This window comes from Chiloscyllium plagiosum, chromosome 30 (genome assembly GCF_004010195.1).
Source record: "Chiloscyllium plagiosum isolate BGI_BamShark_2017 chromosome 30, ASM401019v2, whole genome shotgun sequence".
Taxonomy (NCBI): domain Eukaryota; kingdom Metazoa; phylum Chordata; class Chondrichthyes; order Orectolobiformes; family Hemiscylliidae; genus Chiloscyllium; species Chiloscyllium plagiosum.
The window spans coordinates 4,747,991-4,773,966 of record NC_057739.1 but is presented as its reverse complement, the minus strand read 5'-3'; the positions used below and the strand labels follow the sequence as shown (position 1 = coordinate 4,773,966).

Here is a 25,976-nt window from a genome sequence, read left to right as displayed (position 1 = left end):
ATTAATTTTTATTTGATTCGCTTCAGAGATCAAAGGCAGTGAGAATTCTGTAGGAATTGTCCCAACAATGTCGATATATTACTGTACAAATTTGCAATTCACAGTTCAAACTCCACGGTTTGAGCCAAGAGCAACAAGCTCCCTCACAGAGACTCAAAGGGCTCTCATTCACACGGTGTTTCACTGAGGACTGGAGGGGGATTACAGCAACCCCACACCCAGTCTGGCAGATGAGTTAACATAGGCCCAAGGCTGAGTGAAATTCAAAGATGGTTAAAACTCAAAGGATTGAAATTAATTTCAATGAAGAAGTGAACTTACTTCTCACAGGCATTAAAAACATAAACACATTTCATTCCAGTCCCTCCTCTTAGACCTCACCCTTACGGACTACTGTGGTGTTGCCACTCCCCAGGAACTCCCCTTGATAAACTTGAACAATGAATGAGTCACCTCCCCCCCTGAATCGGAAGCACAATATCAAACAACTTACTCCCCACCCCTCAACCCAAAAAAATCAAATAATACCCAGAACTCCACTCCCCAATGAGCCCCAGTGCACTAAACTTCACTCTCCAATCATGGGCGGCACGATGGCTCAGTGGTTAGCACTGCTGCCTCACAGCACCAGGGTCCCAGGTTCGATTCCAGCCTCGGGCGACTGTCTGTGTGGAGTTTGCACATTCTCCTAGTGTCTGCGTGGGTTTGCTCCGGTGCTCCGGTTTCCTCCCACAGTCACAAAAAGATGTGCAGGTCAGGTGAATCGGCCATGTTAAATTGCCCGTAGTGTTAGGTGCATTAGTCAGAGAAAAATGTAGGGGAATGGGTCTGGTTGGGTTACTCTTCAGAGGGTCGGTGTGGACTTGTTGGGCTGAAGGGCCTGTTTCCTAAATCCCTTCTACACTGACACCCGACCCCCTACACACTCCCATCAACTGACACCTGACCCCCAACTCCCAGCCTCTCTGTGCTGATCCATCCTACCCCAGTGCCTCATTCCGTATTTGTCTTATTTCCCCCTCGCCCCAATGCTGAATACCCCCATCAGACGCACATTCTGGGTGTTTCCTCCAGCTCCCTGCAATGTCCAGGGTTCCTGGATGTTTTTCTGGGGAACATGCCAATGAAAGGATGAGCAAGTGGTCACCCCCCAGCCCCAAAGTAAAGAAGAGATGGCTGTGTGAGTGAGCCAGGCCCAGGGATAATCACCAGCACTGAGACCACATCACATCAACACAGATACAACATGCATCCAATGTCTGGGAAAATGTTGGCCACCTCGGGGGATACACCACGCAGCTATGGGTGGGGGGTGCAGGTACAGCACCCAGCATTTGGAGGAGGAGGGGGCAGGGCACATATAGCACCCAGCTCTGGCAGGGAGAGGGGATACAGTGCACACTATAATAGGGATACTGCAGTGTGTCCCTGGAAGGGGATGGATACAGTGCGCAGTCTAGGTAATGAGGGAGAAAGTCCTTGACCATGGGGGATGTATTGTCTACTCTGTTGTAGGGGGGCTGTAGACAGCTTGCCTCCTGCAAATGTGGTGGGGAAGAGTGTTTACAGCAAATACAGCAAAACGGGGCAAATACAGCATTCAATCCGGTGTCAATGGGGTCACTGTACATTGCACAGGAGTCCATCACATTTAAGCTACAAGCCATTCTAACCTTAAAACATAGTGACCACACCACATTGATGTTCTCAGTTGATTGTGGTGTCTACATTCTGATGTATAGTGAAGTCACCTCCCTCCCCTCTGCCTGGGCTTCTCTGCCCAGTTGTTAGTGTTGACCTTGCGTACCGGAACGTCAGTCTGCAGAAGCAATGACTGAACTAAGAAAGCAGTGCTCGTAAACGCCACAGGGAATGATAGAGAAAAGTCATCTCGTGTAATCAAGCTACGGCCTTGTGCACGTCTCTGGGAATTCAAGTGTCAGACCTTGCAGGCTTGCCCAGCCTCGGCCTCTCCTGCATTCTCAGAGTCTTGGAAGCCACCTCATTGTGCAGTTGCTTGCAGCCCCTGGCACCAGTTCCCCACCCAGAGGGGAACTGTCACGGGTCAGCGGACAGCTTGACGGCCAGGAAATGCCGTCAGTGGAGAGGCCTGAGACGGAAACATGTGCTCATTACATGAGCAGTCGCCACGGGCCAATCCTACGGCAGAAATGGCAGGAAGGCCAAGAGGCTGAGTCGTTCACGGGCATACAGAAGCATGGCACAACGGCAGCAACCATCGCATCAGCAAGAAGACACAGGTCCATCCCAGTCTGGAACCACTAGGCTGCATTGACAAACTGCTGCTGCAGGAAGTGGTGGATCTGCAGAAAGCTGGGCCTGTCCTTGATGTCTCTACTCCAACAGCTAAGCATTAAATCAAAGATCTGTTTCGGACACACAGTTGGCTGTGACAGATAGACCTGTGGAGAGGCAGAGAGAGAGAAAAAGAGACAACAGAATTGTAAGAAATCCTTGGCAGCTCAAGAATTGCAGCCCCACAGTACCTGACACACATCCCTGAACTAGTACCAGCTGTCGGTACAACTGACAGAGGGATCGATGGTGACCAGTGCAGTACTGAGGGAATGCTGTACTGTCAGTGATGCTGTTTACCAGTTGAGACATTACACTGTGTCTTGCATAGAAGATCCCCTGGCTAATATTCATCAAAGTCAGCATCACAATCAAATGATCTGATTGCTGTTTGTGGGATCCTGCTTTGTGCAAATATGTTGCTGCAGTTCCTGCGTTTCATTATTGATTACATTTCAAAAACATTTCAGTGGTGGCGACATCCTAAGAGTTTGGAAATGGTTACACAAAATCTATTTCTTTTGTACCCTTTTTTTGGGGAGAAACCAATTCAAGCAGGGCCTGCATTTGAGCTGTTCTTACCTGTCGCCCCTGATTTCGGAAGAATTCGCCTGTATTCTCAATGATCTGCTCATCAGACTGCTGAGAGTACGGCTGCTCCTTACAGAAGGTGAACATCTCCCACATTGTAACTCCAAAGGCCCAGACATCACTGGCTGTGGTGAATTTTCCCTGAAATGACAAGCAGTTGAGGCTAAGTGTCCGATATTGCTTCGCCCACAAACTTCCTTCATTCCATCAGTGCACACGTACTGACAGCTACACCGGGAAATCTTTACTTGTACTCTCTACTTGACTATTCAGATGGCATCCTATCTAGTTCTCATCTGTCATGCTCTAGATACATAACTCTACCGCCCACATCCCACCTTCCACTAAGACCGTTCAGTCATTACTCGACTCCTAATCCATCAAAGCTCCAAAATAATCATAATCAAATCCCTCCACAATCTCATCTGTTCCTGTCACTGGAAATTTCTCTGGGCTTTTGCCCGAAATGTCGATTTTGCCTGTCCTCGGATTTTGCCTGAATTGCTGTGCTCTTCCAGCACCACTAATCCAGAATCTGGTTTCCAGCATCTGCAGTCATTGTTTTTACCTTCTCCAGCCCAAACAACTCTGAAATTCTTTGCTCTCCATTGATCGTTGGACATCCCAAATTTCCATCGCTCTAACATTTGCGGCTTTGCCTTAAGCTGCCCATATCTAAGCGCAGGAATTCCCTCCCAAAAACTCCTTTTCTCTCTTATCTCCTCCTTGCAAGCTCTCCCTCTGACCAGTAACTTCTGTCTGAAAACTCTCCTGATAAGCACCTTTGGGTGGGGGGGGGGGGGGGGGGAGGGGGCCTTTGAATGTTAAAGGCACCACATGAATGCGCCGTGTTGTAAATTCAGGATGGAAGGGCTATTGTAGCTGGTTACAGTGCCAACACTCACCAGCAGAATACTTTCCCACGCCATCCAGCGGATGGGCAGCACAGCACGGCCCTGGATCCGGTAGTAGTCACCGCTATACAGATTGCGGCTCATGCCAAAATCGGCTATCTTGATAGTGCAGTGGTTCCCCACCAGGCAGTTACGGGTGGCAAGATCTCGGTGGACAACGTTAAGTGAGGAGAGATACTTCATGCCTGAGGATACTTGGGTCATCATGTGCAGAAGGCATCGATAACTGCGGGAGGGAAATAGAGAGAAAGTGAACAGCCTGATCTCGAGCGATCTAAAACAATTGTTCGCATAGCTTTTCTTTCTCCTTTGCAAATTCGACAAATGTCTGATTTGATTTCTTTATTGTGGTCCTAAGCTTTAGTACAAGCACATGAGGATTGAGGATTGAGTATTGCCGACACTGTCATATTCTGGGATTATTGTTCTGATAAACGGGCGTCTGTGGTGATAGCTCTATCCATCAGAACACTCTAACATTATGGGGGTCTGTGGTCACATCATCTGTCCAGTTACTGATTCAAATTGTTGTGATATTCATAAATAAAACCATAGGAATGATAGAGCACAGAAGGGAACTATTCAGCCCATCTTGTCCAGCCCATCTTGTGGGCGGCATGGTGGCACAGTGGTTAGCGCTGCTGCCTCACAGTGCCTGAGACCCGGGTTCAATTCCCACCTCAGGCGACTGACTGTATGGACACAGTCATAGCTCTGCAGCTTACAGCACTGAAGGTGCAAATCCAGGGACTTGTTAAGCAGAGTTTAGGGTCTCTGCCTCCACCACCAACTCAGGCAGCAAATTCCTGACACCCACCATCCTCTGCGTAAAAAGAAGTTTCCCCTCACACCTACTCAAATCCTCCTGAAACTTAGCTTGACTCTGTGACCCCTCGTTTTTGAACTCTCTAGCGATAGGGAAACAGGTTCCACCTGTCTGTTCTCTCTCTATACCCAACAATTTTGTATACCTCAATCGTGTCACTCTTCAGCTTTCTCTATTGCAAAGAAAACAGCCCCAACCTCTCCTCGTAGCTACAATTCTCCAGCCCCGGCCACATTCTGGTAAATCCTGTAGGTGAGAACGTGGGGGGGATGATAAGTCAGTTTTGGATGCCACAAAGATTGGCCAAATGGTTGACATTGAGGAAGGAAGTCTTAGGTTACAGGAAGATATGAACAGACTGCTCAGATGGGTAAATCAGCTGGTGGTGAGCTAACTTCTTGAACTGCTATGGTCCATGTGCTGTAGGTAGACATTAGGGAGAGAATTCCAGGATTTTGATTCCAGGATATTTCCAGGTCAGTAGGATGAGTGGCTTGGAGGCGAACCTCCAACCTCCATGCATGTCCTGCCTTGTCCCTCATGATGGAAGTGGTCATAGGTTTGGAAGGTGCTGTCAAAGGATCTTTGACAAGTTTCTGCAGTGCATCTTGTAGATTGTACACCACTGCTACTAAGTATCAGTGGTGGAAGGAGTAAATGTTTGTGGATGTGGTGCCAATCAAGTGGGCTGCTTTGTTCCTGGATAGTGTCAAGTTTCTTGAGTGTTGTTGGAACTGCACTGATAAGACTCCTGCCTTGTGGGTCTAGATCAGAGTGGTGCTGGAAAAGCACAGCAGGTTAGGCAGCATCCGAGGAGCAGGAAAATCGACATTTCGGGCAGGAGCCTTTCACTCCTGTCTTGTGCCTTGTAGACAGCAAACAACTTTGGGGAGTCAGGAGGTGGGTTACTCACCACAGTATCCCTAGCCTTTGACTTGCTCTTGTAGCCACTGTGTTCATATGGCTAGTCCAGTTCAATGTCTGATCATTGGTAATGCTCAGGATGTTTATAGTGGGAGATTCAGTGATGGTAACAACATTGAATACCGAGAGAAGGTGGTGAGATTGTCTCTTATTGGACGTGATCATTGCCTGGCATTTGTGTGGTGTGAATATTACTTAACTTTTCAGCTCAAATCTAGGTACAGCCCAGGTCTCACTGCATTTGAATATATCTGAGGAGTCATGAATGATGCTGAACATTGTGTTATCATTGGCAAACATTCTCAATTCTGACCCATGCTGGAGGGGAGGCCATTGATGAAGCAGCTGAAGATGGTTCTAGCTAATACCCTGAGGAACTTCTGCAGAGATGTCCTGGAACTGAGACGACTGACCTCCAACAACCACAACCATCTTCCAAACTACCAGGTATGACTCCAACCAGCAGTGCGTTTGCCCCCCTGGTACACACTGATTCTAGTTTTCTTAGAGCTCCTTGACACTGCATTCAGTGAGAATGTGCCCTTGATGTTAAGGGCTGGAATAAGGTCAGGAGCTGAGTAGTCCTGACGGAACCCAAACTGGGCGTTACTGAGCAGGTGCTGCTGAATAGCCCTGTTGATGACACCTTCCATCTCTTTACTGATAACTGAAAGTAGACTGATGAGGCAGCATTTGGCTGGGTTGGATTTGTCCTGCTTCTTCTTTTGCACAGGGCATACCTGGGCAAGTTTTCACATTGTCAGGTAGATGCCAGTTTGTAACTATACTTGCAAACAGTCAGGGATATCGCCTTTACCTTCAGGATTTGTTTAGCTGCTTCCATTTATCTTTTACCATTTAATCAGACCCCTCATTCATCTCATATTGTTCACATTCAAAGCCTGGGACCAAGGCCTCAAACTTGAACTGTACCTCTTTAAATCCACACATGGGCATATTTGTTCACAAATAGGATGGACAGGAGAGATAAGACTAACAATCTTTTTTTTAGGGATTACACAACAGAGAAATTGATGGAGAAACTCAGCAAGTCTGGTAGCACCTGTGAAGACAGAAACAGAGTTAACGCTTCAAGTCTAACATGATTCTGAAGAGCAGAATCAAATTTCAGACACTGCGTTTTTATTTCTGACTTCCAGCATCTGTGGTCATATTGTCATAGTCATCGGGTCATACAGTATGGAAACAGAGCCTCGGGCTAACCAGTCTGTGCCGAACATAAGCCCAAACCAAACTAGTCCCTCCTGCCTGCTCCTGGCCCATATCCCTCCAAATCTTTCCTATTCACGTATGTTTCAAAATGTCTTTTAAATATTGTAATTCTTCCTGTATCCACCACTTCCTTAGGAAGTTCATTCCACACGCAAACCATCCTCCGTGTAATAAAATTTGCCTCATATCTTTTTAAAATAACTCTCACCTTAAAAATGTGATCTCTAACCTTGAAATCTCCCATCCTACAGAAAAGATGACCACCACTAAGCCTATCTGTCCCCCTACACGCACTGGTGTAGAGCTCCTGGTTGCTTACTCCTACCTGACGCTAGGGATGTTCTTTGCCAGGGTGAAGTGGTTTTCCAGCTCCCTCTGGGACAGGAACTGATTGAGGTCCCCATTCTCCATGTACTCGGTGACCATGCAGAGTGGATTGTCACGGATACAGACTCCGAGAAGCCGGATAATATTGGGGTCCTTCAGCCGTGACATGATCTTCATCTCTTTGAGGAAGTTATTCCTGGAAGTGACGTACAGGGCTTGGTTATCATACCTGTGCATCTCTGATACAGCAGCATATCATCCATCAACAAAAATAACCTCCTCAGGCATTCTCTGTCACATCACCTTTGGTACCTTGGAACTCCTGCAGCAAGCTGCTAGGGAGGTGTCAGCTTGTGCCAGCCATACAGATCACATGACAGCATGATATGCCATTTCTGGTGTCATGTGGGATGACAGAGGATATACCCTACAGAAACAGGCATTTCCTCCCATCCAGCCGACACCAGCATTCATTATCCACTCCAGTCACTCCCGTGCCTCAACTTTCTTTAACTGATTCTCTCATCGTCACCCTGCACTCCCTTCTTCGTCCTATACTTGCCTCGTTTCTCCCCCAATGCCTCCACTCCATCCACATTGACCACTCTTGTGGTGTAGTGACCCATATTCTCTCACTTGTCTCAAGGAAGGTTTCTGCCCAATTCTCAACTGGTTCTCTGGCTGACATGTTTATACTGATGGCCTCTGGTTAGGCTCAACCCCACAAGAGGAAACCTCCTCTCTGTTTCCAATAGAAAGGAGGAGGAGTTGGTCATTCAGCCCATTAAGCCTGCCTGGGCAGCACAGTGGCTCAGTGGTTAGCACTGCTGCCTCAAAATGTCAGGTTTGATTCCAGCCTCGGGTGACTGATGGAGTGTGTATATTCTCCCCGCGTCCGTGTGGGCTTCCTCCTGGTGCTCGGATTTCCTCCCACAATCCTAAAACGTGCAGGTTAGGGTGGATTGGCCATGCTAAATTACCCATAGTGTCCAGGAATGTGTAGGTTAGGTGGGGAAGCCATGGGAAATGCAGAGTTACAGGGATAGGGTATGGGTGGGTGGGTTGATCTTCGGAGGGTTGGTGTGGACTCAGTGGGCCGAATGGCCTGTCTCCAAACTGCAGGAATTCAATGATTGTATGAATTAATCAAAACCTTCAAACCAGAGCCAGGAATGAATCCCTGCAGGGCATTTTGCTTGGGCTGTTGGGAAGGGCTTGGCAAAAAGGAGAGAAGATTTTGAAAGTGATTCCATGGTGCACAAAATGCAAGCAGCAGCAGACAAACATTAAAGTAGAAACTGGTACATTAACAAGCAGCGATGGAGAGCCAGAGAGTTCACAACAAAGGATCACTGCCTCGGGATACAGGGGAGGTACATTTCAGACTCAAAGAGTGTGGTGCTGGAAAAGGCAGCATCCGAGCAACAGCAGAATCGACATTTCAGGCATAAGCACTTTATCAGGAAGAGATGATATTGAATGATCTGTTGAATAGCAAAGCAGACTTGATGGGCTGAATGGCCTACTCCAGCTCCTACTTTGTGTTTCTAAATCAGCGTTATACAGTACGCAGCACAGTGAGGATTTCACAGACATGTTAGATGTGGGATTATCATGTGCTGATCATGGAGACATGGCTTAAGCAAGGAGGAATCTTTGTGTTCAATATTCTTGGTTGCTCTGTGTCTATAAACAACAGGAAAGGAAATAAAAGAGTGGGGGGGTAGTGTTTTATGTAAAGGAGGGCCTTGTACAACTGGAGAAAGAGGATGGTTCAGAGGTTCAAGAGTAGAAATGATTCAGCTTGAGCTAAGGAATAAGAAGGATGCAATTACATTGCTCATTATAAATCGACAGAGGGACCAGCTACTGGGAACAGTAGAGGGACAAATCTTGCAGAGAAATTACAGAGAAGTGCAAACAACAGAGTAGTTATACTGGGAAATTATACACAGATAGTGGTAATGGCAAGGGGGCACTGAGGGGCAAGTATTCCTAGATTCAGGAGAATCTCTTACAGCAGTATGAGCCTAGTACAATAAGAAAGGAGGCACTGTTAGACTGGATTCTTGGGTAAAGTGGATCAAGTGACAGTCGGGGAAGGTTAAGGGGAACATTTAGGGGACAGTAATCATTATATCAGCAGATTTAGAAAGGTGGTAGAAAATGGCAGAACTGGTGGACAGCAACTTCAACTGGGCAAGAGTGGGTCTGGAATGCACTGCCTGGAGATGTAATGATGGCGGGTTCAATTGAGGCATTCAGGATGATTATTTAAACAGAAACAGGATGTAAGGTAATGGGGAAAACACAGGAAAATGGCATTAAGTGTTCAGAGATCGAGTGCAGTCTTCAGGGGGTGAATGGCCCCACCATAACAATTCTGAGATTCTGTCACCATTTTAAAAGGTGTCTATTATGCCATCCCCTGACTTTTCCCCAAGGACAGATATGATGTCCGAAGTCTCAGGAGATCTGGCTCTAGGAGAGCATCTGGGACCGTCCTGCACACCTCACACCAGCAACTTTCATTGAGAGCCGCACGTATGAGTTCACTCCTGCAGCTACCCACTCAGTGGATTCCCACGTGCAGCAACTCCAGTAAGAAGCAATCTCGCCCAAAGGGGTACCTACCTGGCACTGGTTGTGGCATCTGACCGCAGCATCTTCACTGCCACCAGGATAGGCCTGTGGCCCGTGTTGACGAGGAAGTCTGGGCGATGGAACTCGTGCAGACTCACTGCCTCACACAGGTGAACCTGGAGGAGGAGGAGGAGTACAAGCATTATCACAACGTGCCAGTCCCAGTGAGAGACACGCACACTCCCTCCGAGTGGTATTCCTCTTCCCCCACCCCAGTCAGAACTACCCTCTGAGTGAGACCCCACTCCTGCCCTGACCGAAACCCCAGTCCATACCCACTGTACCCCTTCACTCCCTCCCTAACTGACCCTCATCAGATGCACTCCCGTTGACTGATCCTCAATCTCTCACTGTTTCCAATTAACATGGACACCTCCAGGATTAATCCTCTCATTCAATAACCCTCATACAGTCAGTCCCAGTAGCTCTCATGACTGGAGATGCCAGCAAACTCCCATCATGTCTCGTTGGCACAAGGCAAGTCATACCTAAAACAGGTTGGCAGACCATGTTAAAAAGCCCCTTACCTCCCCAAACTGTCCCTCTCCCAGTTTCTCCTTAAAGTGCAGTTGATGTCGGGAGACTTCCTCCACAGCGAGTTCCATCTTGACCAGAGAGTCCACGGTGAGTGCAGGAACAGCGTACGTGTTGTTTCCAGTCACCCCCTGAAGATTAACAATATCAGCCTCTGCGTAATGTGGCACATTATTCTGGAAACCCTGGTGCGGAGTGGTTTTTGTGAGGTCAGGTTCTGCATAGTCGCCACTACACACTGGGAAAAGGACACAAGGAAAGTTAGGTTGGCAGATGGAGAGAGGGCAATGAAAGATACAGCTTTATTAGCCCCACTCCACCTCCTTCATTCCCTCTCAACTCACTCAATGTCCCTTTCAGTGAACCCGAGCCAATCCACTCCAGCAGCAAACATCAACAGGAGGGTCAGGGGGTCGGGAGGCAGAGATTGGGCTGCGATGGGGTCAGGGATAAGGAGTGGATTGTGGTGAAATCAGGGTGGTCGGGCTGTGATAGGGTCAGGAGAGCAGAGGATCGGGCTGTGATGTGAGTGGTGGGGCTGTGATGTGGGTGGTCGGGCTGTGATGGGGAGGATGAGCTGTGATGGGGAGGGAGCCATGATGGGGAGTCGGGCCGTGATGGGGACAGGTGGTGGTTCAGGTCATTCACAGGACAAGTTTCCCACCAGTCTTAGCCTCAGCCAACGTTCTGTTACAGCGAGTGCTCCCTAAATATCTTTCTGTCTCAGTGTGATGCACAAATGCAGCCAGCACCTTCAATTGGCCCTGACAGGACAGGCCTCAGGTAGTGTCAGCACCGATGTCTGTCACATCATACTGTACCACACGCAATGACCACATCCTCTGCTCATGTGAGACACAGCAGGTGACAGAGGCTGGCTGCCCAGTGTGGTCGTTGGTTTGGGGGGGGGGGGAGAACCTGAAAGTGCTGAGCCTATCACATGGTGAAGTTATGTGTCTGGTGCTGACAGGGGGACATCCAGGATCATGACCAATGACAAAGAGATAACTCATTTTGAGGCTTCTCCTCAGATGGGAGAGATTTATAACTCTCATGCCCAAATCAACTCCAAACACATGCCACCAAAAGAACATTCTTCCTCATGAGCACAAATCAATATGGTTGCTAGAACCTGAGACACTCCGGAGTGATTTAGAATCATAGAATCCCTACAGTGCGGAAGAATGCCATTCGGCCCATTGAGTCCACACCAACCCATTGGAGAGCATCCCACCCAAACCCACCATATCCCTGTAACCCTGCGGTTCCCATGGCTAATCTACCTAACCTGCACATCCCTAGACACTATGGGCAATTTGGCACGGCCAATCCATCTAACTTGCACATCTTTGGTCTGTGGGAGGAAACAAGCCGAAACCACAGAGACACTGGGAGAATGTGCGAACTCTACACAGACAGTCGCCTGAAGCTGGAATCCAGCCTGGGTTCCTGGTGCTGTGAGGCTGCAGTGCTAACCACTGACCCACCTTGCTGCCCCTTTACCCTACACCACCTGCATGCCCACCTCTAATAGCCCAGAATATCCAAACAGAGCCACCCAAACTGTAAGTCATAACCCACACTGAATTCCAGATTGTGTGGGCACTACGGCAGCAGTTGTGGGGTTGTGAGGGCAGATGGGGATAAGGGTGAAGGATGGGGAACTATGGAGCACTTAACACTTTCCCCACATTGCCCTCCGACATACTACTGAAGCGACCTACATGCTCAATTTCCGCAGCACCAACCTGAGTCTTCTGCACTCTGAGAAAGCTCTGGAAGCTTGCGTAGCAGCCTGGCAGGTTCCTGATATTCCAGGTCAAATGGAAAGACGCGCTCATAAGTGGGGTTGGTCTGAAATATCTGTGTCTGGTTACTAATGACGATAGTATCATTGTACAGGGATGGACGCACGGTCACATCCTCCTCCAAAATTCTCCGTGGAGCCTTAGCAAATAGCAGAGTGTGAACAGCATTAGACCTTAATAACCACAGACCAAGCCACCAGTCCTAACATGCTAAAGACCAGAATAACTGCATACTCTGACGCCCTACACCCAACAGATTACAGAGCTGGGAATAGAAAGCTGGAGGGCTGAAAGGCACTGAGGTGAACTGCAATGGTCACAGATGGCAGTTAAATACTGGGCTGAAAATGTGTTGCTGGAAAAGCGCAGCAGGTCAGGCAGCATCCAGGGAACAGGCATAAGCCCTTCTTCAGGAAAGTTAAATACTGGCACCACACAACTACATTCAACAGTAGGCATGTTGCAGGAGAAAAGGGCTTTGCTGCCTGGGTGCAAATTTTGAAAAATGTAAGGATAGATAAATCCCCTGGGCCAGATGGGATATACCCAAGGTTACTACAGGAAGTGAGGGAAGAGATTGCTGCACCTTTGGCGATGATCTTTACGTTTTCACTGCACACTGTAGTAGTACCAGATGATTGGAGGGTGGAAAATGTTATTTCCCTTGTTCAAGAAAGGGTATAGGGATAATCCTAGGAATTACAGACCAGTCAGTCTTATGTCTGTGATGGGGAAAGTATTGGAGAGGATTCTGAGAGACAAGATTTATGATTATTTGGAAAACAATAGTTTGATTAGAGATAGTCAGCATGGCTTTGTGAGGGATAGGTCATGCCTCACAAACCTTATAGTTAGCGAGTTTTGAGAAGATTTGTAGCTCAGGTTGAGGTTCCGGATGTAGGTTTGCTCGCTGAGCTGGAAGGTTCATTTTCAGACATTGCATGAGCCTCTGAATGAAGAACTGGTGGTGTAGCCCGCTTTCTATTTATACGTTTGAGTTTCCTTGGGCTGGTGATGTCATTTCCTGTGGTCACATCATTTCCCATGGTGATGTCATTTCCTGTTCTTTTTCTCAGGGGGTGGTAAATGGGATCCATTCCAGTTGGAATGCCATGCTTCTAGGAATTCTCGCGCATGTTTTTGTTTGGCTTGTCCTAGGATGGATATGTTATCCCAGTCGAAGTGGTGTCCTTCCTCATCTGTATGTAAGGATATTAGTGAGAGGGGGTCATGTCTTTTTGTGGCTAGTTCATGTTCATGTATCCTGGTGGCTAGTTTTCTGCCTGTTTATCCAATGTAGTGTTTATTACAGTTCTTGCAAGGTATTTTGCTTGCACTATAACACACTAAAACAGCAGCTAATGAACTTGAAAGACCCTACACTGACAACAATCAAAATTAATGTCATTTATAAAATACCTTGCAAGAACTGTAACAAACATTACATTGGACAAACAGGCAGAAAACTAGCCACCAGGATACATGAACATCAACTATCCACAAAAAGACATGACCCATTTCCACTAGTCTCCTTACATATGGATGAGGAAGGACACCAGTTTGACTGGGACGACACATCCATCCTAGGACAAGCCAAACAACGGCTCGCAAGAGAATTCCTAGAAGCGTGGCATTCCAATGGGAATTCTATCAACAAACACATTGATTTGGATCCCATTTACCACTCGCTGAGAAAAAGAACCGGAAATTATGTCACCACAGGAAATGACATCGCCAGCCCAAGGAAGCTCAAACATATAAATAGAAAACGGGTCATGCCAGCAGTACACCACTCGGAGGCTCACTGAAGATGTTACCTAATATGGTGACAAAACGTCTGAAAACTAATCTTCTAGCTCAGCGAGCAAACTTACATCCAAAACCTTATTGAATTCTTTGAGAATGTGACAAAGCTCATTGGTGAAGATAGAGCAATGGATATGGTGTACATGGATTTTAGCAAGTCGTCTGATAAGGTTCCCCATGGTAGGCTCATTCAGAAAGTAAGGAGGCATGGGATACAGGGAAATCTGGGTGGCTGGATACAGAATTGGCTGGCCCATAGAAGACACAGAGTGGTGGTAGATGGAAAGTATTCAGCCTAGAGCTCGGTGACCAGTGGTGTTCTGCAGGGAGTGGTTCTGTGGCCTCTGCTCTTTGTGATTTTTATAAATGACTTGGATGAGGAAGTGGAAAGGTGGGTTAGTATGTTTGCCGATGGCATGAAGGTCGGAGGAATTGTGGAGAGTGTGAAGGGCTGTTGTAGGTTGCAACGAGACATTGACAGGATGCAGAACTGGGCTGAGAAGTGGCAGATGGAGATCAACCTGGAAAAAGGTAAAGTGACTCACTGTGCAAGGTCAAATTTGAATGCACAATGCAGGGTTAAAGGCAGGATTCTTGGCAGTGTAGAAGAACAGTGGGATCTTGAGGGTCCATGTCCACAGATCCCTCGAAGTTGCCACCCAGTTGATAGGGTGTCAAGAAGGTGTATGGTGTGTTGGCTTTCATTAGCACGGGGATTGAGTTTAAGAGCCATGAGGTTATACCGCAGCTCTATAATGCCCTGGTTAGAGCACACTTAGAATAGAGTGTTCAGTTCCCATTGCCTCATTAGAAGGATGTGGAAGCTTGAGAGAGTGTACTGAGGAGATTTACCGGGATGCTGCCTGGACTGGAGGGCATGTCTTATGAAGAAAGAAAGGGATGTTGAAGGAGCTAGGGCTTTTCTCATTGGAGCGAAGAAAGATGAGAGGTGACTTGATAGAGGTGTACAGATGATGATAGGCTTAGATAGAGTGGATAGCCAGAGACTTGTTCCCATGCTGAAAAAGTGGGCATAATTTTAAGGTGATTGGAGGAAGGTTTAGGGGAGATGTCAGAGATAGGTTCTTTACACAGAGAATGGTGGGTGTGTGGAATGCACTGCCAGCAGTGGTAGTAGAGTCAGATACATTTGGGACATATAAGCAACTCTTGGATAGGCACATGGAAGATAGTACAATGAAGGGAATGTAGATTAGTCTAATCTTCGAAGTCCATTTCCTGTGCTTACCCACTTCTGTGGTAGGGCTGGCTGTCCCTTATTTGGTACCTCTGTCTACATCCCAAACTCTCTCCAGTTTTATAACTCTTTCTGCTTTGGCAGCTATTATTAATTTCTTACCTAACCTGTTTGTAAGCCATCAAGACTGGCCAAAACTTGAGCTTCTGTGCTTGTTGGCAGTCCTGGTCTGTAGTTTATTCCTTGACCTTGTAAAGCTACACCTTTTACCTTGCCTTTGACCTCTTTATGGTCTGTTATTGTTTGACCTCACCCTCTCCCATTAAAAGAATTCCTTTCAACAGTCCCTGAATCTCTCTCCAGGGACATGTTCATTCCTAAAACCACTTTCCCGAGCTTACAAAAATAGAAGGAAAGAAAACAAGTTGTATTTTATGTTCACAATCCATGGATCTAACAGCTTTCCCCCATCCAGTGATATTATATTATATTTCCCAGTGATTATCCCCGCTCTGCTTCTAATATGTTAATTTCTCCACTGACTAGGGCTTCTAGAAAATAAATGATTTTATTTCCCACATTTCGTATATGGTCTCTGCGAGCAATGAACACAGCCCAGTGGCGAAGGGCTGTTAAAGCGGGACTTGACCCAGGGGGCGGGTTGTTGAAGGGGACATACCTTCTCGAGGATCCTCTTCCAGTGCTGCCTCCACAGGATAATGATGATGATGAGGAGGAGGAGGAGAATGATGGTTACCAAACAGCCAATCAGAATGGAGGTGCTGCTGTCCTCAACCTTGTTAATAGGTCTACTGATGGTGTGAGGAGGGGAGCTGTCTATGGGGGCTGGGGGGAGAGAGAGAGAGAGAAAATGTGAGACAGACACAGAGTGCGAGAAAGAGGGAGAGAGTGGAGGAACGAATGTGGAAGAGACAGACAGGGAGGGAGCAGAGACAGACAAAGAGAGTGAGACAGAAAGAGCAAGAAAGAGAGAGGGGAAAAGTGTGGGAGAGACAGAGAGAGGAGACAGAGAAGGGGGGTGGGGAGAGAGAGAAACAGACAGACAGAAAGAAAGAAAAAGAGAGAGAGAGAGTAGGATAAGGGGTGACGAAAGATAGCAATGGTGAAGTTTTGCAAATCCCAGAAGCTCTTTACCAAGGGTGAGGGTGATGAGGTTGTTGACAGTATCATTCAGCGTGGGGCTAAGAAAACTGGTCGCACTCAGTGTTGGTGAGAGGCTGGGCCTGGAGCCCAGGTCAAGACCGGCATTTGGTCTGAGAGTACTCAGAACCGCTGGGATTTGGGAAGTACCCTCTCTCCAGGAAGGCTGAGGGTGTTCCAAAGGATTCGCTCCCCCTACATCTGTCAAAAGGCAAAAGATCCAATTAAAAAGTTAATGACGAGGCAAACTCTGCAGAAACACATTGCTGCCTGCCCCCTTCAATTTCCCAGGCACTCTTTGCGCCTCCTGGGATTTTCCCATGATCCCTGGGACTTTCCCATGATCCCTGGGATTTTCCCATGATCCCTGGGACTGCCACTGCCAATGTCTAGGGCCTGACACTTCCAAATCACCTGGTAGCCAATGCCTAGAGGAAACTCCTCAACAGGAACTAGAACTGCACCCTACAGCCTCCCCTCTCAAGACATTTATTGGGAATTCAAAACTGCACTGCGTGTTTTATCCACTTGATTCTACCATACCTACATGTACCAGCAAAGGGAGTCTACTAGAATGGTGGTAATAGAAGAAACAGCTGTCATCTAATCTGCTCTGAAGGAATGCTGAACATCTAGTGGAACAATGGAACAGGAGACTGAAATATTAATTATGGGTTAGCCAAAGGGGGGTGGGGGGTATGTGTGGGAAAATGGTTGTATAATTATAGGGAGTTAATCATCAGCGGGGGAGTGTTTTACCAAGTATCTTTAATTGAAATAAAGTTCTCAGCATAAAAGTGTTATCTTTTCACTCAAGTGTAGGAGATTGAGATTGAGAGGCAACCTTCTATAAATTTATAAGATAATGAGGGGGGCTAGATAGAGTTAATGGTAGTTGTCTTTTCCCTGGGGCAGGGAATTTCAAGACTAAGGAGCACATTTTTGAGGTGAGAGCAAAGAGATTTTAAAAAGACACAAGGGGAAATCTTTTATCCAGGGGTGGGGTTGGTGGATTACGTTTAAAAGACGTTTGGATAAGTAGATGAATAGGAAATGATTTGGACCAGGAGCAGGCAGGTGGGACCAGTTTAGTTTGGGATTATGTTTAGCATGAACTGGTTGGACCAAAGGGTTTGTTTCCGTGATGTATGACTCTATGACTATAAATAGTTTGTGCAGTTCCAATTGTGAATGAATCTGGCTGATTATAAAACTTGTTTGTATTTGAAGAACTTTACAACCGCTCCCCAGTTGCTCCCTTTCAGACTAATATTCAGGACCCAATGACATCAGTGAACGCTGATCTTCATGGTCAAAAGGATCCTGGCTGTCTACCTGTGAGACTGAGATAAAGGACAGGCCTTGGTTGCTGATGGAGTGGTGACAGTCATTACCTGCGACTGTTGACTGGAAGGAGATCTCACTGAACAACATCCAGCGGTCTGCAAAGTAGAACCGGCAGCGGATCGCCTTACCCAGCCTCTGGCCTAGGGGTACAACAACGAACCGCGCACTTGGGTTCTTGTCGTCCATCACTGTGGTTACCCCGACCGACTCGGGCTCCCAGTTTGCCACCAGCTGCTGCTTGAAGTAACACTCAACCCGGTGGAAAATCTTCACCGATTTTGTGTACAGATTGTTACAGTGAACCTGTGGGAGAGACCGAGTCAGTCAAGGGAGAGACAGACAGACAGACAGAGAGAGAGGAAAAGGGAAGTGGATGAAGGGGACAATACGACGAAGGGTCACAGAGGGAAATGAGAAGACAGAGGGATTCAGTCAGTCACAAAGACAAAGTCAGAGAGAGAGTCAGAGGAAAGAAAGAGAGGCAGCCCACATGATTGGAAAAAGAGACAGTGTGTCACATTGAAAGGAAAAGGACAGGAACGGGAGCAGTGATCAAGGAGAGTGGGTGAATTGGGGGTGGGGGTGGGGATGATGGAGGACGGGGAAGGGTAGGGAAAGAGGATGGGGGAGGAGAGGAATTGAGAACGGGTTAAGCGATGGAGGACGGGGGGGTTGACAATGGAGGACAGGAGAGAAGGTATGGGGGGAGAGAGATGGAGAATGGGGGGACCATGTACAAAAGGAGCTGAACTTGACGAGGTGGAGGGTGGCCTGTGGAGATGGTGTACCTCCTGAATTTATTTCACTTGTTGTATTATGTGGGGGAGGGGGAGAAAGACAATTATCTGCTTAATTGGGAGTTTGGAACTTCACTCTGAACTCACTGTGTTCCCAGGCTTTCTGGAAGGTGTCAATGAAAGCAGTTGGAGAACAGTGAGGTCATGGGGTGCTGAATAAATGGTCAGCAAAATAAATCCTCCAATCACTGAGACTTAATGACAGGTTTTGACTCTCAATGTTTTTTTAATTATTCATTCACAGGATGTGAATATTACTGGCTTGGCCAGCGTTTACTGTACTGAAAATGTAAGCTCACTGGTTTGGAGGTGGTTTCGTATATCTGATCAACAGCCTCCACGTAATAAACTCTGCCACATTACCTGGCGCTACTTGCCACTCTACAGGATAAACAGAGAGAGACAGCTCAAAGGGGGCAGTGAACCAAGCACAGCGTTAACACACAGACTCTCAGTTCCTGAATAAGGCCAAATATTAGCACCCTGGAATGTACCTGTACAGGGGGAGACTGCTTTACCTCCCCCAGGTAGAATCATAGAATCCCTACAGTGTGGAAGCAGGCCATTCAGCCCATCAAGTCCCAATGAAGTTGAGGGTTAAATGAGTGAATTAACAACATAGCAGGAGACAATGATTCTGAGCATTACTAACTCCTGTTGATGCTGCTGAGCACTTTACCGAGGGAAAGCATGTTTCAGAGAGATCCCAGGATTCAGGAGGAGGTTGTAATGGGGAGATACTCAGGAGAGTGGGCACAGGAGGTGAGAAATAGATTGAGGACCAGCCTGACAGTCAGCAGACCACTGGCTTCTTGCACACTGACCTTCATGCGGGAGAAGTTCCTGCATTGGTCAAACTCAAATTCCAGCTCCACATATTGGCCAGCGAAGGTCTCGTTGCTCCAGCCAATGTAGTCGTAGCCCGGCCACACACGGTACTCATGGCTCTGGGTGAAATCATCCAACCCCAGGACCCCGTCTGTCAGCTGACCCAGACCATCATGACTGCGCCTAGGCAGAGAGTGGCATCAGTCAGACCTTAGCTAAGATCAGACCCAAGGTGAGAGCTAACAAGACGTTAACCATCCATCCAGCCCTCCCACCCATCTCTTGGAGCTGCATCACTGTAGGCTGAGAAGCCTGATCACACACTGTGTAGGCAATGGATACTGTTGACGTCTCTGACGTTAGGTAGTATACGGAATACAAGGTAACCAGAATCAAAAACTACTCCAACAATTTCTCAATACTCTGCATCGACCAGACATTGGCACAATCAAACCACTTATGAATGACAGGAACAAACAAGTGCATTCAATACCCGATGTATCCAGATACTAAGCTTGGGTCATATGGTAAGTACTGGTTAAAACTTCTCCATTATCACTTCTTCACTACCGTAGCATAGAGGCTCACCTGGAGTCTTGAACACCATCATAGGTGGAGTCATTGAGGTAGACGACTGCTGCCCCTGGCTTTCCGATGGTCTGTCCCACAGGCCCATTGTACGAATATAGGCCATCTGGACACAGATATCAATGAGAAAATCAGCTTCTCGCTCTCTCACACACACACACACGTATGCACTCACATCCACTCTCGGGGAACCGGGACCCAGGAAAAGAATTCCACTTGAAATAAACAGATTCTAATCGTTATCTGAATGGCCTGCTTCAACAGAAGAACAGGAAGGAGTCATTTGGCACCTGGCTTCAATAAGATCATGAACCAATTGGAATTGTGACTTTAACCACCTCCCTGCTTGTGCTCCTTGGCTCCCTCAAAGAATACATATCTGACTAATACAGCCTTCAATATTCAGTGAATGAACCTCCACTGCTCTCTGTGGAAGAGAGTTTCAAAGCTTACCAGCTCAGAGCAAAGTAATTCCACACCCACTCCCCTTGTAACACATTTCCATTGCTTTCCTAATCACTTGTTGTGCCTGAATACTAACCTGTTGTGATTCATGTACAAGAACACCCAGGTCGAGCTGCAACATTTTGCAGTCTCTCTCAGTTTAAATAACTATCTGCTTTTCTTGTCTTCCTGCCAATGTGGACAACTTCATATTTTCCCAAATTGTACTCTATCTGCCAATTTGCATACTTATCACCCCAAAATAGCATGCACCTTTTTCCTGGATTGTGACCTTTTATACAGCACCCAATTGAATATAGTTTGTGAATCAAGATGCACTATATCTATCGGCTCTCCTTTATCCACCCTACTCATTTCATCCTCAAAATATTCCAATAAATTTGTCAAACCATGTTGACATTTTAAAACAAAAACATAACACACTGAAACAAAGTCCAGTTATTATTTGTTTTTAATAATAAACTATTGCAATTTCTCAATGCTAGATATTAGACCAGCTGGCATTTAGTTTCCTGCTTTCTGACTCCTTCCCTTCTCGTGCTGTTACATTTGCACTTGATGTATATTAAATAAAAAGCCCAGCAACCCTGGACATCACAGAGGGAATCACAAACTGTTTGGAATAATGTTACAACTCACTGTAACACAAGGAGTGTCAGCTGCTTTGAATCTTTAAACTACAGGCTGGGATATGATGTGGGGGTATTGGACTGGGGGTAGACAAAGTCAGGAATCACACGACACCAGGTTATAATCCAACAGATCCAACCTGGCGAAGGGGGCAACTTGTGATTTCAAATAAATCTGTTGGACTATAGACTGGTGTCGTGTGATTTCTGACTTTGCAGGGAGGGAAGATGAATGAAGACTCACCAGCCCAGGCACAGCCGTACAGCTCAACCCGCATACACACACTCGATGGCTGCTCAGTCACTGGGATCACCCGCACGTAGCGGGCAATGATCGGAGGCCGTAAGTCCTTCAGTACAATATCATAAGTGTTGACATTTCCAGGAATAATCTGTAAGATAAAAGGACATGCCAGAGATTAGAAGGCTGCAGGTCGGTACAGGGCCTGTACCTGTACAGAAAAGCAGCAGAGAGGGTGAAGCTGCAGACTGAGCAAACACATTTAGCTCAACATTTCACCAAAGTCTACTGACCTATTCCCCTCTCATAGTGCAGGCTCCAACGCCATCGCAGTGTGACACCATGGGTCATTGACAGTGCTATCAAATAGCACTTTCTCAGCCACGGAATTATAAAAGAGGTGGCAAATGAAGCAGTAGATGCATTGCTGTTAATTTTCCAAAATTCACAGACTTCTGGTAAGGTGCCATCAGGCTTCAAAGTAACAGACATAACTCCTCTACTCAAGAAAGGAAGGAGGGAGGGAGGGAGGAAGGAGGGAGGCAGGAAGGAGGGAGGGAGGAAGGAGGGAGGCAGGAAGGAGGGAGGCAGCAAACTATAAACCATTTAACTTGGCATCTGTCACGGGGAAGGTGCTAAAACTGATCATTGAGGAGGTTATAGTTGGGCATTTACAAAAAAGACAAGGTAATTGAGAAAAGTCAGCACAGTTTTAGTTTTATGAAATATAAATCATTCTTAACTGGTTTATTTGAGTTCTTTGAAGGAGTAATGTGCTGTGGATAAATGGAAGCCTGTAGACTTATTATACGTAGATTTCCAGAAGACATTTCTAAAGGTGCCACACAAAAGATTTGTGCACAAAGGAGGAGTTCATAATGTGAGTAATAACAAGTTATGTAGATAGAAATAGACACAAACTGAAATTGCTGGAAAACCTCTGCAGGTCTGGCAGTATCTGTTGAGAGAAAGCAGAGTTTACATTTCAGGTCAGGTGAGGCCTTTTCAGAACTAGAAGCATCTTGGGAAAGGTGGTATCCATACTGATGACAGTCGGGGGGGGGGGGGGGGAATGGATAGGTCGACCCACAGAGAGAGAGAGAAAGAGAGAAAAGGCAGGCAGACAAAGGGATTGTTGATAGGAAGCCATGGAAACAACAGGGTCCTTCAATAGCTTTAAGGCGGAGGTGGATAGATTCTCGTTAGGTACAGGAATCAAAACTTCTCAGGAGTAGATAGAGATGTGGAACTCAAAACACAAACAGTACAGCCCTTCTTCAGGGTTGGAGCAGATGGTATGGGTAAGTATTTAATTCAGGGAGGGGGGGGGATTAGAATGCCATTAGGCAGGAGCTGGGGTGCCTAAATTGGGAACAGATGTTCTCAGGGAAACGTACAACAGAAATGTGGAGGTTGTTTTAGAAGCACCTGCTGACAGAGCTGGACAGGTTTGTCCCACTGAGGCAGGGAAGGGATGGTAGGGTGAAGGAATCTTGGGTGACAAGGGATGTGGAACATCCAGTCGAGAGGAAGCTTACTTAAGGTTGAGGAGGCAAGGATTAGACAGGGCTCTAGAGGGTTACAAGGTAGACAGGAAGGAACTTAGGAATGGTCTTAGGAGAGCTAGAAGGGGGCATGAAAAAGCCTTGGTGGATAGGATTAAGGAAAATCCTGAGGTATTCTACACTTATGTGAAGAACAAGAGGATGGCCAGAGTGAGGGTAGGGCCAATCAGGGATAGTGGAGGGAACTTGCGCCTAGAGTCAGAGGAGATAGGGGAGGTCATTAATAAATACTTTGCTTCAGTATTCACTACTGAGAGGGACCTTGACATTTCTGAGGACAGCGTGAAACAGACTGATATGCTCAAACAGGTTGACGTTAGGAAGGAGGATGTACGGAAAAGTTTGAAAAAAACAGGATAGATAAATCCCCTGGGCCAGATGGGATATACCCTGGGTTACTACAGGAAGGTGAGGAAAGAGATTGCTACGCCTTTGGTGATAATCTATGTGTCCTCACTGTCCACTGGAGTAGTGCCAGATGATTGGAGGGTGGCAAATGTTATTCCCTTGTTCAAGAAAGGGAATAGGGATAATTCTGGAAATTACAGACATGTCAGTCTTATGGCTGTGATGGGCAAAGTATTGGAGAGGATTCTGAGAGACAGGATTTATGATTATTTGGAACACCATAGTTTGATTAGAGATAGTCAGCATGGTTTTCAGAGGGGCAGTCAGCACTCACAAATCTTACTGTATTATTTGAGGATATGGCAAAACACATTGATGAAGGCAGAGCAGGTAAGACTGATAAGGTTCCCCATGGTAGGCTCATTCAGAAAATAAGGAGGCATGGGATACAGGGAAACCTGTCTGTCTGGATACAGAATTGACTGGCCCACAGAAGACAGAAGGTGGTGGTAGATGGCAGGTATTCAGCCTGGAGCTTGGTAACCAGTGGTGTTCCGCAGGGATCAGTTCTGGGGCCTCTGCTCTTTGTGATTTTTATAAATTACTTGGATGAAGAAGTGGAAGGGTCGGTTAGTAAGTTTGCCGATGACATGAAATTGGTGGAGTGGTGGATAGTGTGGAGGGCTGTTGTAGGTTGTAACGAGACATCGACAGGATGCAGAACTGGGCTGACAAGTAGCAGATAGAGTTCAACCTGGAAAAGTGTGAGTTCATTCACTTTGGAAAGTCAAATTTGAATGCAGAATACAGGGTTAAAGGCAGGATTCTTGGCAGTGTGGAGGAACAGAGGGATTTTGGGGTCCATGTCCATAGATCCCTCAAAGTTGCCACCCACGTTGATAGGGTTGTTAAGAAGGCACAGGGGGCTTGAGTTTAAGAGCTGCGAGCCACACATGGAATATTGTGTTCAGTTCCCATTGCCTCATTATAGGAAGGATGTGGAAGCTTTAGAGAGGGTGCAGAGGAGATTTACTAGGATGCTGCCTGGGCTAGAGGGCATGTCATATGAAGAAAGGTTGACAGAGCTAGGAATTTTCTCACTGGGACGAAGAAGGATGAGAGGCGACTTTATAGAGATCTACAAGATGTTGAGAGGCTTAGATAGAGTGGATGGCCAGAGCCATTTCTGCCCTGAGAAAAAATCTATCATGGGGGCGCATAATTATAAGGTGATTGGAGGAAGGTTTAGGGGAGATGTCCGAGGTAGGTTCTTTAACGGAGAGTGGTGGGTGTGTGGAATGCACTGCCAGCAGTGGTAGTAGAGTCAGAGACATTAGGGACATTTAAGCAACTCTTGGCACATGGATGATAGTAAAATGAAGGGTATGCAGGTTAGTCTGATCTTAGAGTTGGATAAAAGGTCGGCACAACATCGAGGGCCGAAGGGCCTGTACTGTACTGTACTATGTTCTGTGATCCTACTGAATGGACAGCAGAATTGAGGGGCAGGGTTGGAGGGCTTGTGCTGTAGGGGGAGGCTGAATAAGCTGGAGCTATTTTCCCTGGAGTGTCAGAGGCTGAAGAGTGACCTTATAAGTAGTTTATAAAATCATGGAGGGCATTGATAGGGTGAATAGCCAAGGTCTTTTCCCCAACGGTAGGGGAGTCCAAAACTAGAGCATAGGTTTAGGGTGTGAGGAGAAAGATTTAAAAGGGACTTAAGGGTCAACTTTTTCATGCAGAGGGTGGTGCATGTATAGAATGAACTGCCAGAGGAAGTGGTGGAGGCTGGTACAATTACAACTTTTTAAAGACATCTGGATGGGTACATGAATATAAAGGGTTGAGGGGGACATGGGTCAAATGCTAGCAAATGGGACTAGATTAATTTAGAATATCTGATCGGCATGAATGAGTTAAACTGAAGGGTCTATTTCCATGCTATACATCTTTATGACTCTATAGAGCCGATTCCTGCTCCTAGTTCATATATAACCTTCTCACCGACGCTAAATTTGGGTTCCATTCAGCTCATGCCATCATTATAGCCGTGGTCTAAACATAGATAAAGGAGCTGAATTCTAGAGGCGAGGTGACTGATATTTATGCTGCATGTGACCAATTGTGGCATCAAGAGATCCTTCAAATCTAGAGTCAAAGGGAATTGGGAAACTCACCACTGGAGTCAAAGCTGGCATAAAGCAAGATAGTTGTGGTTATTGGAAGTCAATCACCTCAGTTCTAAACTATCACTGCAGGAGTTCCCCAGGGTAATATTTTCTAATCAACCTGTTCAAAGGTGTTATTAGAAATGTGTGGAGCAGGTGGGACTTGAACCCAAGTCTCGACCCAGAGTAAGGACACTATCACAAGGTGAGATTTCCTCAAAGGAATACTCAAGCTCTGACCATTTTCAGCTGATTCATCAATGACCTTTGTTCCAGAAGTGGTGGAATGTTCACGATGACTGCAAAACGTCCTGCATTATTCACGAGTCCCCAGATTCTGAAGCAGCCCATGTTCAAAAACAATAAGACTGGGACAACATGCTGATTGAGCTTATAAATGGCAATGAGCAGTTTTTTTTCTCAAAATTCATGTGTGGGATGCTGTCTGGCCAGCATTTATTGCCCGTCTCTAGTTGCCCCTTGAGAAGGTGGTGGTGAGCTGCCTTCTTGAACTGCTGCAGTCCACCTGCTGTGGGTTAACCCACACTGTCCCTTAGGGAAGGAATTATAGGATTTTGATCCAATGACAGTGAAGAAACGGCAATATATTTCCAAGTCAGGATGGTGAGGGGCTTGAGAATGCCACAAGTACCAGGTAATGATCATCTCCACAGGAGAGAATCCTTGACATTCACAGTATTACTATTGCCTAAACTGGG

The 25,976-nt window shown here is 46.7% G+C and overlaps 1 protein-coding gene across 1 annotated transcript in view; it reads right to left on the bottom strand.

Moving 5' to 3' along the window:
- Positions 1-948: 948 nt before the first annotated feature.
- The window catches only part of LOC122564601 (discoidin domain-containing receptor 2-like), a 38,709-nt gene continuing 13,681 nt past the window's right edge, over positions 949-25,976 (bottom strand). Inside the window, exons 4-17 of the mRNA XM_043719690.1 lie at positions 25,498-25,594; positions 21,180-21,327; positions 19,842-19,947; positions 19,250-19,436; positions 17,676-17,931; positions 16,276-16,482; positions 15,800-15,966; positions 12,057-12,255; positions 10,302-10,546; positions 9,766-9,890; positions 7,130-7,327; positions 3,813-4,047; positions 2,899-3,048; positions 949-2,423 (exon numbers count right to left, since the gene is read on the bottom strand). Coding sequence (XP_043575625.1) covers positions 2,283-2,423; positions 2,899-3,048; positions 3,813-4,047; positions 7,130-7,327; positions 9,766-9,890; positions 10,302-10,546; positions 12,057-12,255; positions 15,800-15,966; positions 16,276-16,482; positions 17,676-17,931; positions 19,250-19,436; positions 19,842-19,947; positions 21,180-21,327; positions 25,498-25,594 — 2,461 coding nt within the window. The 3' untranslated portion in view covers positions 949-2,282. The remainder of the gene's footprint in view (positions 2,424-2,898; positions 3,049-3,812; positions 4,048-7,129; positions 7,328-9,765; positions 9,891-10,301; positions 10,547-12,056; positions 12,256-15,799; positions 15,967-16,275; positions 16,483-17,675; positions 17,932-19,249; positions 19,437-19,841; positions 19,948-21,179; positions 21,328-25,497; positions 25,595-25,976) is intronic.